Source organism: Theropithecus gelada, chromosome 12, assembly GCF_003255815.1.
Source record: "Theropithecus gelada isolate Dixy chromosome 12, Tgel_1.0, whole genome shotgun sequence".
Taxonomy (NCBI): Eukaryota; Metazoa; Chordata; class Mammalia; order Primates; family Cercopithecidae; genus Theropithecus; species Theropithecus gelada.
Window position 1 is genome coordinate 73,541,953 of NC_037680.1, and position 17,907 is coordinate 73,559,859.

At 40.7% G+C, this 17,907-nt stretch overlaps 1 protein-coding gene across 1 annotated transcript in view; it reads right to left on the minus strand.

Annotated features, from left to right (window-relative positions):
• ANKRD44 (ankyrin repeat domain 44) overlaps positions 1-17,907 on the minus strand; it is a 319,327-nt gene that overhangs the window by 116,822 nt on the left and 184,598 nt on the right. Inside the window, exons 6-9 of the mRNA XM_025404975.1 lie at positions 17,608-17,695; positions 14,859-15,001; positions 13,550-13,762; positions 2,631-2,709 (exon numbers count right to left, since the gene is read on the minus strand). Of these exons, the coding sequence (XP_025260760.1) occupies positions 2,631-2,709; positions 13,550-13,762; positions 14,859-15,001; positions 17,608-17,695 (523 nt within the window). The remainder of the gene's footprint in view (positions 1-2,630; positions 2,710-13,549; positions 13,763-14,858; positions 15,002-17,607; positions 17,696-17,907) is intronic.

Here is a 17,907-nt window from a genome sequence, read left to right on the forward strand (position 1 = left end):
GGTGGTTGAGAGTTCAGTCTCTGATGTCAGACTGCCTGTGTTCAGATCCCTATTCCACAACATACTGGCCATTTATCCAGACACAAGGTGACAACCTCTCTGCCTCAGTTTCCTCATCTTTGAAATGGAGATAATAATAGTACCTCTTTCTCATAGGGTGGTTGAAAGGCTTTATAAGGGGTGTTTAGCCAAGTGCCTGGCACACTGTGAACACTTGGCTTTATCATTATCACTTAGCTTTATCATTATATATAATAGGCTATATATTATAGCCACTATATCCTTACCAATTCAGGCCGCTGGACCCCACCCAATCCATAAGCAAGATGCCAGGACAACCAAGAATGAGGGAGGTTCTGAAACAAAGATCCCCTGAACACAGAGGATAAGAGACAGGGTCTCTTTTAGGTCTCCCCCAGCTCAAAAGTCTAGCAACGGCAGGGTGTGGTGGCTCACATCTGTTATCCCAGCATTTTGGGAGGCCAAGGTGGGCAGATCACTTGAGGTCAGGAGTTCGAGACCAGCCTGGCCAACATGGTGAAACCCCATCTCTACTAAAAGTACAACAATTAGCTGGGCATGGTGGCGCAGCTGTAGTCCCAGCTACTCAGGAGGCTGAGGCACAAGAATTGCTTGAACCCAAGAGGCAGATGTTGCAGTGAGCCAAGATCACCCCATTTCACTCTAGCCTGAGCAACAGAGTGAGACAGTGTCTTAAAAAAAAAAAAAAAAAGTCTAGCAAGGCAGGACATGGAAGTCTTCCAGCCCACATGGCTCTTGGAGAGGTCAAAGCTGCCAGCAGTCCCCTGAGACTGTTGTAAGCATGCCAGCAGGACAGAGGGGAGATGCGTCATGGAGATGACCAGCACAGCCTGACACACAGGGATGAACCTGCAGGGAAGGCAGTGCTTAGAAGGAGATAAGTTGTTTTCCCTCCAACCTTGTCTCTGGAGCTTGAAGTTGCTCTAAAAGGGAACCAATCTGTTTAAGTTTTGTTTGTTTCTAAAAGTTTTGTTTGTTTTTAAAGGGGGGTGGACATTATTTCCGAAAAACAGTTGAGAGATACAGTGGCATAAGAGACGTGCTCAAAAGAGACTAGGGTCACTCCCCCCAGCCTCCTTTATTTACATTCAGCAAAATAAAACACAGTGGCCTTTTCAACAAAATGAATGTCAAAGGCATAGCACATATTTCAAATTAGGAATAGTGGGTATTGCACAGTTAATTTCTGTTTTACCTTCCTTGGCTCACTGGAAATTTGTTAGGATTTCTTTTCCCCTACAGCTTCACTAGAATGCTTACAAATTTCCCTTGCTTTGCTGCAGATATTTTGCTTCCTAAGCATAATTCCACTGGCTGGTCTTCCATCCAAATGTCAAACGACTTCTTTGTTTTAAGTATTGGGTGCCTAAGACATAACTCAGTGCCACTAGTAATTCAAGTGTATGTGATCCGAAAGTCTTATAGACGAGAAAAATACAGGTCCAAGGAAATTGACTAATATCAGAATTTTGAGAAGTAGAAGTTTGGGTCAACTAAAAATAGGAACTGCTGGATTGACCTGGAATGTCAGCTTAAAATCTGAACTAAACCTGGTTTTTGTTTTTTTTAAATCGTCTCTAAGATTTGCTAACAGAAGTTGTGTTGTCAAAGTCAACCCACTCACAGATGCTGCTGGCCATGACCCCATGTTATTAACATGAACCAGGATGCAAACTGATACTCCCTAGTACTTTGACTTCAGTGACAACCTGATGGTTCAAGTATACCTTTCGCTGTGAGCCCGGAAAATTACTATATTACTATATTATGTGACTTTCCCAGGTCTCTGTCAAACCTGTGATTTTTTTTTTTTTTTAAGACACAGTCTCACGCTGTCATCCAGGCTAGAGTGCAATGGCACAATCTTGGCTCACTGCAACCTCCTCCTCCCAAGTTCAAGCGATTCTCCTGCCTCAGCCTCCTGAGTAGCTGGGATTATAGGCGCCTGCCACCACTCCTGACTAATTTTTGTATTTTTAGTAAAGACAGGGTTTTACCATGTTGGCCAGGCTGGTCTTGAACTCCTGACCTCAGGTGATCTGCCCACCTCGGTCTCCCAAAGTGCATGGGATTACAGGCATAAGCCACCACGCCCCGCCTAAGCCTGTGATTTTATGATCCTTTATATCACATCCTTACCTGCTTTTCCTCTGAGTTATATCATTTTTCCTACTTTTGCCCAACTAGCTTAATAAGTTTTAACTTAGGAAACTATAGTGAACTCTAAAATTTAAAAATAATTCAGATTTGTTGCTAGAAAATGAATGCTACTTACCTTTATTAGTTTCAGAGTGAGAAGCACAGGATCTTGAGTCTATATAAATATATCATTTCCAATTTCCAAGCTCATGCTCTGTGCCTGACTCCAAATTGACTGTGATACTATGGCTTTATGTTTTTACTATTAAGGTGGATGTTGATGACATGTCTGATAAACAGTTTTTAGCAAAGTACATCAAAGAATTGTGTAATTGCATGCTTACTAAAACTCCAAAACAGGGCATTGACTTTCATATGCAGGTAACTGATAGCCAAATTCACAACAAGAAGCTATTGAAATAATGACACTACTGAAGCATCTCTCTTACCATTCTGAATGAGGGTCTGTGACCGTGTGAACCTTCCATGGACAGCTGTCATGTGCAGGGGACTTTTGCCATCTTTACTCTAAAAAAAAAAAGAGGGAGAGAAAAACAATGGAGGTGCTCATGAGCCAGTGACACCAATCTGAAACACCCCTATGGACACTGCTAATAATGCCCTGAAAACATTTATTTATTTATTTATTTATTTATTTATTTATTTATTTATTTAGTATGATCAACATGAGGCTGCAGTGAGCTAGGATTTTACCACTGCACTCTAGCCTGGGTGATAGAATGACATTCTTCTAAAAAAGATAAAATAAAATAAAAGTATAATCAACAATTAAAAGAGGCAAAGATAATTTTGAAAGGAAAAGATAAAATGCACATGACCTGTCAAGTTATTGCATAACATCACAGTTTTTAAAAGCTTAGAAAACCAGTCATCCGAAACCTTTATTCCTCTCCTGTGATCTACTGGAGAAGGAAGTTTCCTTCAAGATGCTTTTTTCAACCTTTGTCTATAGTACACAAAAAAGACAAATGTGTTAACTTGCATGGTCCGCTTTAAGCTGAAGCTGACCAAATGGCTCTGAATCACCGCAACTCTTAAAACTGACCTGAGGCGGGGCACGGTGGCTCACACCTGTAACCCCAGCACTTTGGGAGGCTGAGGCAGGCGGATCATTTTATATAGGAGTTCAAGAACAGCCTGGCCAACACGGTGAAATGCCATCTCTACCAAAAATACAAAAATTAGCCAGGCATGGTGGCGCATGCCTGTAATCCCAGCTACTGGGGAGGCTGAGGTGGGAGAATTGCTTGAACCCAGGAGGCAGAGGTTGCAGTGAGCCAAGATCGTGCCACTGCACTCCAGCCTGGGTGACAGAGTGAGACTCTGTCTCAAAAAAAAAGAAAAGAAAAGAAAAGAAAAACAACCTGATCTGGAACCCTCCACTATTCCCTGCATTATAATTGCATTTTTTAAAAAATCACTTTTAAAATAAAATAAAATAAAATAAAAAAGAAAAAAGTTAAAAAAAGAAAAAGAAAGTAAATAAAGAAAAAAACAGAAAAACAAAAACAAAACCATAATTTTTCATTGTTCCAAAAGAGAATCTCTCACTTCACTCAACTCATTAGAAGTTACAGGACTAAGGCATGCAACTTTTTAGGAAATTGCCTTTTGAATGATCAGCTGGGAATGTGTGCTGAATTCATGTATTTCTTACTATTAATGATAGAAATTATGAAAGTTCCTGACAGAGATTAAGCCAAAACACAGAAAATGTACAACATCTATATACCAATCATCATTATACTAAATACCAAGGTACCACATATGTAACTAAGAAATAGTAATTTACAGAATTTATTCTGAAAATAGGCCCAAAAGAAAATATTACTGTTATTTTAGAATAAAAGTATCTCCAATAGAGAGAATGTATTTTCATCCAAGTATTGTTATCAAAAAAATCTATGTAACACTTATTTTTCTAAGTCTCAGAGGAAACATTCCTCTAAGTTTGAGGTTAAAATACGAGGTTTTAAAAATGCATGTTCATTTTGTGATGAAATCCAAATATCTGTACTTTAAAATGACTGTTTTAAAAACTCCATCTTGGAAAACAAATAATAATTCAGGTAAGTATTTCTTAGAGTGGACTGAGGACTGCCTACGTCTGAATCACCCAGGATTCTTGCTAGAAATATGAATTCTGGGCCAGGCGCGGTGGCTCACGCCTGTAATCCCAGCACTTTGGAGGGCCGAGGCGGGAGGATCATGAGGTCAGGAGATAGAGACCATCCTGGCTAACATGGTGAAACCCCGTCTCTACTAAAAATACAAAAAATTAGCCAGGTGTGGTGGCGGGCACCTATAGCCCCAGCTACTAGGGAGGCTGAGGCAGGAGAATGGCGTGAACCCAGGAGGCGGAGCTTGCAATGAGCCGAGATTGCGCCACTGCACTCCAGCCTGGGTGACAGAGCGAGACTGCATCTCAAAAAAAAAAAAAAGAAAAAAGAAAAAGAAAAAGAAATATGAATTCTGTACCTCTGTACCTTAACCCTGAACTACAATTGGGGTAAGAGGGTCCCATTTTTAGCCCCTGCTTTGGACTGTGGGCTAAAATAGGTTATAAAACCAAGGTTTTAACACAAGAATTTTATTATATTCTATAAGTCTATTTCTTAGAAATAAAAAAGGGATTACACATAGTCTGTGCCAAGAAAAAAAATTTAATTAGAACAGTAAGTTCATCTTAATTGAAAAAAAAAAAAAGCATATATCATTGTAATTCAATGTTCTCAGGTAGATGTGGGAAGAAAAGAAATAATAGGATCTTCTCTCCATCTTATATGAGTATAACCTGGATCAGAACAGACTGAGAAAGGAGAGTTGAAGCTTGATAATACTTTTAGAGGAAAAACAGGAGCAGTCAAGAGAATAAGATACAACACCATCGTTGACCATGAGACATACCGGGAAGGAGAGCTCCTAAAAGTTATCTGATTCCAGAGCTAGGCCTTAGTTGTCAGGACTGCATACAGTTCTAAGGACTGAAACACCTGGGAACTACTTTGGAATAAGGATTTAAAACACCTGCTTCCAATTAAAAAGTGATGACACTTCAAGATAAATAACTAAGGAGAGAGAAGGCAGAAATTGTGGAGTTGGCATTAACTTGTCCCTAGGTGGAGCTATTTCTTTAAATTTTGCTCCAGTGTTTCCTCTTAATATGAAACCATAAGTAATTATTAATTAAATATATCTAAAGCTATAAATACTTCAGCATTTATAAAATATCTTCACACTATTTAACTAAGCAATTTTCCATGCCTAGAAAGGAGCTTAAAGGCTTTACCAAGGGGTAACCACCAACTTGGTGGTAGCTATCTAAGTTGCAGGCAGAGAGACAAAGCAGAAGTGATCTCTGAAGTGTGTGGTGGGCAAAGCCAGTCCCATTTCAGGGATAGCAAACACCACAACCTTCTTTTCTCTGAGAGTGTTTGTGCCTTTGGTAAAGGGACAAGCAAATGGAGATGACCAAAGTTAGGTAAAATGCAAAGAACAGCCATATGATCAGTGGTGACAATTGCTTTGCATCCATATTCGCATATCTTTGCCTGGATTCATTTATAGCCAGAGTCCAGGCTACAGCTGATATTTTTTTCTTCACATAGGGAAACAGGTAGATAAGGTGGGGAAATTGGGACAGGAAGCATTAAGAGTATCATGGCAGCCATTTTGGGGCAGCTTTGTTCATATGATATGCGTGTAAAGGGAGCTCATTATTTCAAAAAGCTATTGAAAACCAATGAAACTCAAAAGGGTAATACTTTTTATTTAGCCCTTAAAAGTTAGAACTCAGAATATTAAAATTGAGACTAGGGAACCCTACTGAGTTTCATGATCTGAGAAATTGAAATTTATCATGCAGGGGTCCTGGCTGTTGCTACTATTCCTAGAACTGCACACAAAGATAAAACATTCCTTGCATTCTCAAAAGAGAGAATATGTGTAATTCTTCCATCTATTCAAAGCTTTTATGAAAATCTTTTTCTTAATTTCTAGTCTCCCTCCAATTTTCTAGCTACATTTTCCCATAGAATTTAGGGCTTTGAAATTTTTGTTATTTTGATAATCCATTTAATTAAGCAAGAAGCGCTTCTATTGAGTTAGGCATAATCAAGTCATAAAGGAAAAGTACTGAGGATTAAAATATTTTATGACAGATATTAGTACTCTTTCAGGGCAGAACTCAGCATTGCCTAAGGAAGATTAATCTTTGAACTAAAAGGAGTGTTTATATTTTCTTGACCACCAGTCTCCTCAGAAATCCGTTCTTTTTTTCCTTTATTCCTAATGCCTTCTTTCCTCATCTTCCAATATCCCATATACCTTCCCTAAATTTACAGACATTGTTACTCCCCAGGGTCTTGAAAGCATAATGTTCTCTGTGGCATGGTACACCCCTGGGGTCACACAGCTCAGTGGCCCTACTACAGAGCAATAAAGCCTCTATGGGATAACACTAAGTCCAACCTGGGGTTAGGGGTGGGGTCAAAAAAGGTGAGAAACCCAATAAGTCTTCCTAATTCAATGGAAGAGCCATCTAAAATACTGGTGTGAAAAAGCCATACATAGTCCAATTTATTTTGTTTTGTTTCATATGGTTCTATGGGCAAGAGAGACGGAATGTGGTTGGCTCACTCATTCCTCTCCTTTTCCCCACTTCTCCAAAGTTCTAAGTACTCTGTCCCTATCACTGCCTACTCTTGCCTATTCCAGTTTTCACCTTCAACTTCTCCAACACAACCTATTCCATAATTTGGTCCTGGTACATACAGAGATGGGAACTGGTCCACTTCAAGCAGACATGTTTCAACTCCCATCTCTTAGAGCTAAATGATCTAAGAGCCCACAGATAGAAAAGAACTGAGACCATGCACAGGCTAAATGTCAGTGACCAGGAGGTAGACAAACCTGGCAATGGCAATTTCTGAGTCTGTCTTTCTAAGTCGTATCCAGCACAGCTCTATGTCTAGTGCCTTCTTTAATGCTTACTTTGAAAGCTTACTAAAAGAGCCTTGAGATGCTACAGAAATTACAATGTGGTTTCTAATGGGGAAGAAAAAATATTTTATACTTTCTCGTGTTCTATCTATTTACAAATTACAAGTAAACCATCAGTGGATTATTGTATCAGTAAAGTATATCTTTATTTTATCACAATTAAATTCATATTATGAAGTCAAAAAACAGAGCCAGAGTCAATCAATCTAAGTAAAATGAGGAACTGTGAAATGCAGGCTGAACACACATCCCTCCTCCTCTTCCCATCCATCTTTTAATTGCTCATGAAGACATAACTTTTACTGTTTTATGAGAATAGAGGAAAACAAAGTGAACATGTGGGTAGGTACTGGCTGCATTTCAATATGCTATTTCCCTCAACCTTTGGAAAATCTAAACAAATACAAATTGTCTTGCAATCTACAAACACTTTCAAAATCCAAGGAGCAATGTGGTACAGGGAGATAACAACTTTAATTAGACAGCTACCTCCAGAGTCAGACAGGATGGCTCTACGGAAATGTTAGATGATCCATGCATCCAGAGTGGATCTGGAATAACTAAGGAGGGTTCAAAGAGAATTAGGAAATCGGAGGATACAAACAGAATAGATGAAGGGAGACTGAGAATGAAGGCTAGATTTGATTCAAAATCCTATTTACACAGATTCAATCATAATGAACTCAAATCTCAGAGTTTTAAAATGGCATTTCTTATATTCGAGTTATGATTAGCAGTCCACAGGCAAAAAATAAATATTAAAATTAAGGAATTATGCTTTTCAGCTCCATTTGTGGAAGGGAAGAAGGGGCTGTAAAAACCAATGTATCACAGCAGTTGAAGTCCCTTCTCCAATCTGAACTGACCACTGGTCAGTTAACTGGAAGCAGCAGGCAGCTGTGCCAGAGAGTAGCCTTCTAGCCTCAGGTCTTGGGCGCACCAAGAGCATCGGTGGCATGTTTTACAGATGGAATGAAGCGCATCAGACAACCCCGTGAATTAATTAAGTGGCGGTTGGTAAAGAGAGTGCCTTAAGTTCCAATAATTTCCCTCCCTTTGAAGGATTCACAGGATGTCCTTCAGACACCAGGCAAGACAGATGTCTACAGTTTTGGGAACATTGACAGTCTGGCCACCTGTGTGCTTCCTGCCCCCTCAACACCATGCTCAGCGACTTCAGCCCCACACAAAGACTCCTTCCCAACCTCGGACGACAGTTTCTTGGTCTCTTTGATGCCCCATTCTTTTCTGTCTGCTTTCCACCTTCATGAAAACATGACACTCCTTCCTGTCTCCTCTAACTCCTTTTTTCATCCGTTTCTCTGGCTCTTTCTCCTCCTCCTGATCCTAAGAGTAAAGGGCGGTCTCACTTTCTGTACTCGTGCTATTACATACTCTTTCCTTGGGCGGTCTCGTCCCTTTCTCCTGGTTTCAACAATCACCTTTACGTGAATGAAGCAACCTACATTTTTTCTTCTGTTCTCTACCCGTCTCTCATGCTAGAACACCACATTTTACACTATCAAACTTCTCAGACTGGCTATACCAAAATCTAAAAATCAGCTGCTCAAAAACTAAATGTATTGGTTTAACTCCCTAAGCCTACTCTTCCTCCTGACATCCTTCTTAAGAAACATTAATGATAACATCTATTTTTCTAGTGCTTATCATGTGGCAGATATTATTCTACATGGTTTATGTGTGATAAAGCTGTTTAATGTTCACAGCAGTTCCATGGAGAAGATACTATTGTTTCCCTAATTTCACAGATAAACTGAGACACACAGAGAGCTTGTTTATGATTATATAGATACTAAAAGTCAAGGCTAGGATTGGAATTTAGGCAGTCTGGCCCCAGAACTGAATACTTAACTACTCTGCTGTACCACCTTTCTTCACTGGATTTCTTTCTTTCTTTCTTCCTTCCTATTTTATTTTATTTTATTTTATTTTATTTTTTTGACAGAGTCTTGCTCTGTTGCCCAGGCTGGAGTGCAGTGGCAGGATCTCAACTCACTGCAACCAATGCCTCTCAGGTTCAAGCAATTCTCCTGCTTCAGCCTCCTGTGTAGCTGGGATTACAGGTGCGCGCCACCACACCCAGCTAATTTTTGTATTTTTAGTGGAGACTGGCTTTCACGAAGTTGGTCAGGCTGGTCTCAAATTCCTGACCTCGTGATCTGCCTGCCTGTACCTCCCAAAGTGCTAGGATTACAGGTGTCAGACACCATGCCTGGCCAATTTTTGTATTTTTAGTGGAGACAGGGTTCTACCATGTTGGTCAGGCTGGTCTTGAACTCCTGACCTCAGGTGATCCACCCACCTCGGCCTCCCAAAGTGCTGGGATCACAGGCATGAGCCATTGCGCCTGGCCTCTTTGCCACATTTCAATCCTTACATTAGTCTTCAACTCCTCCAGTTCATGTCCCGCCAAGTCTTGCTGATTGTCTTTCTCCAAAGCCTCTCCCTTCAGTCAGCTCCTCCCCGTTCCCCTGTTCCCTTATTATCTCTTACCAATGCCAGTTTTATTGATTTCTAGTTATCTACTAATCAGCTCTAAGTCTGCTACACCTGGGTTTTCTTTTTTCCAAAAGTGAAAATAGCTTTCTCGTTTTTCTGGATATAAAAATGACATGCTCTGCCAGGTACAGTGGCTCATGCCTGTAATCCCAGCACTTTGGGAGGCTGAGGCAGGCAGATCACTTGAGCTCGGGAGTTGGTGGCCAGCCTGGGTAACATGGCGAAACCCTGTCTCTACAAAAAATACAAAAATTAGCAGGGTGTGGTTGTGTACACCTGTAATCCCAGCTACTCGGGAGGCTGAGGCCAGAGGATGGCTTGAGCCTGGGAGGCAGAGGTTGCTGTGAGTCGAGATCCCACCTCTGGCAGCAGAGCCAGACCCTGTCTCAACAAAAAAATAATGATAACAATAAAAATAATTTTTTAAAATTATCATTGTTTCACAATCAGAAGACAAAAGCAAATACAGGAAAAAAAACCTAAAGGCCAGGCATGGTGGCTCACACCTCTAATCCCAGCACTTTGGGAGGCTGAGGTGGGTGGATTGCTTGAGCTCAGGAGTTAGAGACCAGCCCGGCCAGCATGGCGAAACCCCCTCTCTACAAAAAATACAAAAATTAGCTGGGCATGGTGGCAGGTGCCTGTAATCCCAGCTTCTCAGGAGGCTGAGGCAGGAGAATCACTTGAACTCAGGAGGCAGAAGTTGCAGTGAGCTGAGATCCTGCCATTGCACTCTAGCCTGGATGACAAGAGCAAAATTCCATCTCAAAAAAAAAAGAGGAAGGAAGGAAAGAAGGAAGGAAGGAAGGAAGGAAGGAAGGAAGGAAGGAAGGAAAGACGACCTAAATCATAATTTTGTCTCTCTGCAGTGATAATTGTTGCTAGCATATTGGTACATACTCCAGAGATTTTTCTCTCTCTTTGCATCATCTACACACATAACCATAACATTTTAGCATTAAAAAATCAGATATTTCTTTATTGCATTTTTAGTTTTTCATTGAATAATACTAGGTATTATTAGCCATTTTGATATTTGCCATTCTTTAACACAAGTGTACGTTTTTGTATTAGTTTGTATTTCTCTAATTACCAGTAATACTAGTTTTTCACAAGCTTAATGTACTTTTTATTCTCGCTTGTGATCTGACTTTTGCTCCATGTTTTCTAGTAGTGATCACTTTTTCTTATTGATTTGTATGAGCTCTTTATATATCAAGCATATTAACTATTTGCTTATCATGTATACTGAAGAAAATTTTCCCTAAGTTGTTCTTATTTGAATTTCATGTTAGAGGTTTTGTTGTTGTTGTTGTTTTGTTATATAAATATTTAAGACTTTTTTGGAAGTCATATATACAATTATTTTCCTTTATGTTTCCTGCCTTTGGTGTTCTGTGACCAGATTACTGTTTTTAATGCTCAGGTCTGATCATATGGCCCCTTAGAATTATTAGTGGCCTGCAGAGCCTGGAGAGGCCCAAGCTCCCTGGGCTCAAAATCAGCGAGTAGATGAGTCCTCTTCCTTGGTCAAATCACATTTCAGCTCATTTCTGGCTCCTTTCTGTCATACAATTAAAAATAAAAAAGTTTTTTATAGACAGGCTCTCACTAGGTTGCTCAGGCTGATCTCAAACTCCTGGGCTCAAGGAATCCTACACCTCAGTCTCCCATGGAGCTGGGATTACAGGCCGAGCCACCATACTTGGCATGTTCATAAAATTATACTCTATTCGAGACAATCAATTGCTATTCTGAAAATTTGTCACATCTTTCACCACTATTAGAAATTATGAAAAAAGCCGGGCGCGGTGGCTCAAGCCTGTAATCCCAGCACTTTGGGAGGCCGAGACGGGCGGATCACGAGGTCAGGAGATTAAGACCATCCTGGCTAACACGGTGAAACCCCATCGCTACTAAAAAATACAAAAAACTAGCCGGGCGAGGTGGCGGGCGCCTGTAGTCCCAGCTACTCGGGAGGCTGAGGCAGGAGAATGGCGTGAACCCGGGAGGCGGAGCTTGCAGTGAGCGGAGATCCGGCCACTGCACTCCAGCCCAGGCGACAGAGCGAGACTCCGTCTTAAAAAAAAAAAGAAATTATGAAAAAAATAAAAGATTTTAATAGTGAATAGAGAAGCTTATTAAAATAGATTGATGTGATATTCTTGAAATTACACCTTAGAAATCGTATTTTTCAAAACCAGAGACAGAATACACTGGGACCTTACTTCAGAAGCCCTGTGTGCTGGGAAAAAGGGAAGTCTGGGTTGAGTAAAAGGTTTCCTAGCACAGCTTAGGATATTCTGCTACAATCTAAATGCATTCAAGTGATGTCACCCAAATTATGAATGCTGTGTGATAAGCTCCCCTTGGTCAGCTGTCACATGGCAAGCTGACGAGTTACCTAGAGGTTTTCCTATCCAGAATTCCCACCCCTTTTTGCTCATGCTGTTCTATCTGGAACACTCTCTCTCAAATTATCTCTATCCCTCCTCAACTCAACTACATCAATCTTCCAAGTCTCTGCTCAAAATCGATCTCCATTTCTTATTCCCAAGCAAAAAACAGGTCAACACTTGCTTCTTACAGTTTGCAATGCTTTATGCCTCTTCTCATCATATCTTCTCTTGCTCATAATTACCTGAGGGCATGTTATCTCCCTACTACACTATAAATTCCTTAAGGGCAGAGACTGAATCTCATCTTGGAGCACTCCTTCAGTACCAAACAGAGGGCACTGGGTAGTCTGTAGTAAATTTGCGGAATAAAGGAATGATTGTGACGACCAGCTCAGTGCTACATCACTGAAGCCACTATTTGGGGTTTGCTTTAAGAAGGTATTGGCCAGGCACAGTGGCTCACACTTGTAATTCCAGCACTTTGGGAGGATGAGGCAGGTGGATCACTTGAGGCCAAGAGTTTGAGACCAGCCTGGCCAACATGGTGAAACACGATCTCTACTAATAACACAAAAAATTAGCTGGGCATGGTGGTGGGTGCCTGTAATCCCAGCTACTGGGGAGGCTGAGGCAGGAGAATCACTTGAACCCAGGAGGCAGAGGTTGCAGTAAGCTGAGATCGCACCATTGCATTCTAGCCTGGGTGACAAGAGCAAAATTCCGTCTCAAAAAAAAAAAAAAAAAAGAAGGTATCTGAGAAGCTCTAAACCCACACTGGAGTTGGAAACAGGCCCACAATCATTATTAGGCCTCCCTTTGAATTCTTAGCAGCACTGCTCTATCAGCTCAACATTCACTTCAGTATTAGCTTCTGGGCCAAGTCAACATCCTAGAGATCCAGTATTTGTCCTGACACATTCACTAAGCTAACAAGAACACACGGCTGGAGCCTTGGTACCTCTCAGCTGATACCACCACTCCTGGATAAAAATAACACAACCTGTTTTTTTTTGTTTTTTTTTTTTTGACATGGAGTCTTGCTCTGTTGCCCAGGTTAGAGTGCAGTGGCACAATCTCAGCTCACTGCAACCTCCGCCTCCCGGGTTCAAACAATTCTCTGCTTCAGCCTCCCGAGTAGCTGAGATTACAGGCACCAACCACCATGCCTGGCTAATTTTTGTATTTTTAGTAGAGATGGTGTTTCCACCATCTTCGCCAGGTTGGTCTTGAACCCCTGACCTCATGATCCACCCACCTCAGCTTCCACACAACTTTTTTTATGGCCTCCAAATCCAGGACAAGGCTGTGTGAGTCAAAGTGCTCAGGGTTCCAACTCACTAAAACATGGTATCATTTGCAGCAGTTGATTTTGCTCAAATAGAAGCTCAATGCAAAGGCATTCAACACAGAGACCAAGAGTGTCATACCTGAATGTTAACATCTGCCCCGTTGTTTACTAACAATTCAAGACACAAAGCACCATGAGTGGAGGCAGCAGCAAAATGCAAAGGGGTGAACCCATTATTGTTTGGCTGGTTCACGTTAGCACCGTAGTCAATCAACTCGTTAACCACAGCATCCTGTCCATTGTAGCAGGCGATGTGAAGCGCTGTATTTCCATAGACGTTGATTTCATCAATCTGCAAAAGAGTCCAACACAGGGTGATTCAAGTCATTGGAGCCAGTTTACTCCATTTTCCACAAAAAGCATAATTGCTGTGGCTAGAGAAAGGAAATAGCCATCCGTCAATATAATTGTTCAGAGCTTACTCTTGCCCCAGTGTGGTCATCTTGGCAATGCTTGTCACCCCATGGTAAAGAAAAGCAAAACGTCAATGTGGCAAAAAATGAACTGGAGAGAGAGAAGTTTCATCCTGGGGAGAGGTATTTTTCAGCTAACAAAGGGATAAAAGGTGAAGGGCAAAGCTGCTTTCAAAACACCAAAAGAGAAGTAAATCAGAAGAGAACAAAAAGAGTCCCACACTCTAGGGTTGGGGCACAGCAAACCTCAAGAAATGGTAGTGGATAGCAGGTAGTGGCTGCGGAGATGGCAGGAGAGGTGGCTGTGGAGCCTAAACACAGAAGGCAGGTCAGAACCCAGTATCTGTTTTGCTCTGGAGCCTGACACCTCACGAGGTTCCATTTTAGTAGCAGAGCAGTGGTGCCGTCAGGAGGTGTGTTTCGTCCATGGCCCCCTATTGCTTTCTGAGACCTGCCCTGGGTGCCTGGTTTCATCATTATGGTTGTATAGCAACTTGGTTTTCCTTTCCTGGGGGACAGGATGTTCCAGCCTCACCACTGCTCCTGTTCTACCAGCAGAAGGAGAATGCAGCAGTCCGACTTCTCCAGCTCAAGAACAGACATTGCTGATGTTTGTCTCTGCCATTTATTCATTCATTTCTGCTGTAAGTCATGACTTAGAAGGCTACATTCGGAAGGTGGGATGCAGAACCTTGGCCAGTCTTTAAAAACAACTGGTTAATAAATATTACATAGAATCTATATGTCTATATATTTATCTATGTTGATATAGAAAGTTATTGAGTTTCCAGTTTTCCTCTGCTTAGTGTATGCCCCCACTGCCCTTTACCAGTTGCCCACAAAATCTTAAAAAGACAGGATGCTAGAAAACAACTCCCCTGCCCTTGAATTAAAGTGCAAACAGGATTTAACTTTAGAATAACAGAAATCTCACAAATACACAGGCCATGCAGTGATGCATTCATTATAGCTCACCTCCACCCCCAGGTTCAGGAGATGCTTGACAACATTGATCTGTCCGTTGGAGGCCGCAGCATGCAGAGGGGTATAACCCTTCTTATCCTTACAGGTCACTTCTGCGCCATGGTTAATGAGCAATGCTACAACATCCAGGTGGCCTTTACAAACAAAGCAGCAGAAAACATCGTTAACCTTTATAGGACAATTTGCTGATTCATTTCACCTAAATTATCACCATTAGCTTTTATTGCCACGAGTATTTTGCTGAGTTATTTGTAAAAACTGGAAAATATTCATGGCAACTATTCAACAAATATTTATTGAGTACCTCCTATAGTCAGGCATAATGTAAATGCGGTGGGAAGAAAAAAGATGATTCATATGAGCCTTCTCTTCAAGGAGATCTAGGTGATGCCTGTTACCATGCTAATGAATAATGGTGAGGTTTTGCCAAGATATCAGTAGAGAGCCTTAAAAAATGTTGTGTTAAAATGAAAGCAATGCTTTTGAAAACAATTGCCATTCCTCACTGAAAAGTTTAACAATGACAATTCAGTTAGGAAAAACTGATAAAAGAAAAAATAATAATGAAAATGACCATAGATTACTGTTTAATCATACAAAATTACTGCTGCTTAACTGTATTTGGACCCACAAAAATGGCAATTTCATATGGCTCAACTTAAAAGTATCCTCATGAATTAGAGGCCAAACAGAAAACCCTTCTAGTTTTAGCTCCTGTTAGCATTCTTTTCTACAATATTTTACTCTGTTCCATAATTCACCATATATAGAATAAGCCTGCACAACATGGTGAAATCCTGTCTCTACTAAGAATACTCTACTAAAACCCCGTCTTTACTAAAAACTTAGTTGGGTGTGGTGGCACATGCCTGTAGTCCCAGCTGTTCAGGAGGCTGAGGCACGAGAATCGTTTGAACCTGGGAGGCGGAGGCTGCAGTGAGCCGACATAGCACCACTGCACTCCTGCCTGGGCAACAGAGCAAGACCCTGTATCAAAAAATAAATAAATAAATAAACAAACAAAAAAGCATATTTGACCTTTCTTTCAGCACTGAAGACTGTTCAGCGCTTCAGGATCACTGCTCTAAATGCGGCTGAAAATTGAAGGGTAGAAGACAAGTACTGACTCCAGGACTCCGTGTGTGTGTTGGAGTCGGGGGAGGTATTGGCTTGTTTTATTAAAATTTGACTCTTTTCTCCCCAAGACTTGTATACAGAAAATTTTTTTTCAATTATTAGTGGTGCTGTCTTAAGCTATTTGCCCTGGTTTTGCCTATTATTCCTATTTGTATCCTGATAGCACACAAAACAATGACTTGATTTCTTTAGAGTCATTTATCCAAATGCTTTAACTGTGTATACATCAGCAGAGAACAAGCTTGAAACTTCACATTCTTTGAGTCCTATCCACACTAGCTTAGTGTGTGTTCGACCTACACAGCTGTCTCCCGCAGTCACAGGCTCCAGTCCTGCAGGTGCCTCCTAGTCATTTCATATGCTTCAGCCAACTCGAAAATCCATGTCAACTTTTTTTAAAAAACATGCTAACGCTTGTAAAAGTTTAAGATTCTGGTTTTTTAAGCACAGGGATTCATTCAGACCCATCTTTAGCCACATACTTTATTTCATCCCTGCCCCAACCTATTCTTTCTCCCTATAATTAATGTTAATTTTTAAAGCGATGATAAAAGGCACATATGTTTGTTACAAAGGATTCAGAAAGGCAAAAAGGTATTAAAAGAAAACCAAAATCATCCACAACCATAAATACCCAGAGACAATCAATTAAAATTTTAGCATATAATATTTTCCAGGTTTGTTATTGCACAGATTTTTAAATGAAAATGAGAATTATTTTATTTATACTGCTTTATAATATGCTTTCACTTAACATATCACAGAATCTGTGTTAATAAACACTCATGGACTCATCACTGTAGTTACTGCAAAGTGTCCCCTTGTGTGGATCTTCCAGAATTTACCAAAACAGTCTCCTGGGGATGGGTATTCAGGTTGTTCACAACTTGGTGCTGATAGAATCCTATTTTTCTAATAGCAGGATGTTCTCCAGTTAGAAACACAAAGGAAATATCTTAGTTCTTCATTTCCCACAAGTCTACACTTGGAATAAACTGTGAGATCTATCATTTGTCAGTGGGATTTGCCAACAAAAGTGAAAAGGAAAAAACATAGAAATGTGACCTCTCCCAAGCGGGCAGAAATGAGGGCTGCAGGCTTCAGTTTGGTTGTCAGTGGACTATCAGGATAATCCTCAGTACTTCTGGTGCCCTTCACCTATAAAATAGCCAGAGGTTTGTCTTTTCTTCCTTTCCTCTTGTTTCTTTCAAAAATATTTATAAATTTAAAAAGACCAATGGAATTTGTGTCCTTGCTTTCCTAGCCAGTGCTCTTTCTTTTTAAAACACCTTATTTTACTGCCATGACAAGTTAAAATAAGCACAATCTGTGCAGCTTTCCAATCCAGACTGAAGCACATTCAAAGAGGCCCAAGCCATGATTCATTCCTCCTCTTCTTTGTAGGATAAATAAATATCTGACAAAGCAACTGCCCGACTAGAGCACACTATGCATGCCAGTAAAATGTACCAAATCTTCATTCAATTGCAACCCAAACTTGAAAATAAGTCAGAATGGAGAAAACCTACATGGTCAACAAGAGACCCGTGGCTTATTTAGTTAAGGTTATCTGTACTTTGCTTTCCATGCATGGAATCCTTACCCATGTATGCTGCCCAGTGCAGAGCACGCCGGTCCTTCTTGTCAAATGCATTGATATTTGCCCCTTTGGCCAAGAGTAAATTGACCATCTGAAAGATAACCAACAAGGAAATCAAGCATACATTCTGTAATGGTGAGGCCTCCTCACTGCCTGCAGGTGATCTGAGCCAAATTAACATGAAATCTAAAGGCAGGTCAGAGATCTGGAGTTCTGACAAAGTAGAAATATGATGTCAGAGCAGGAACTGTGTCATGTGTGTCAGAGGAAAAGACTGAAGTGACAGCCTACTTTTTCAATTCA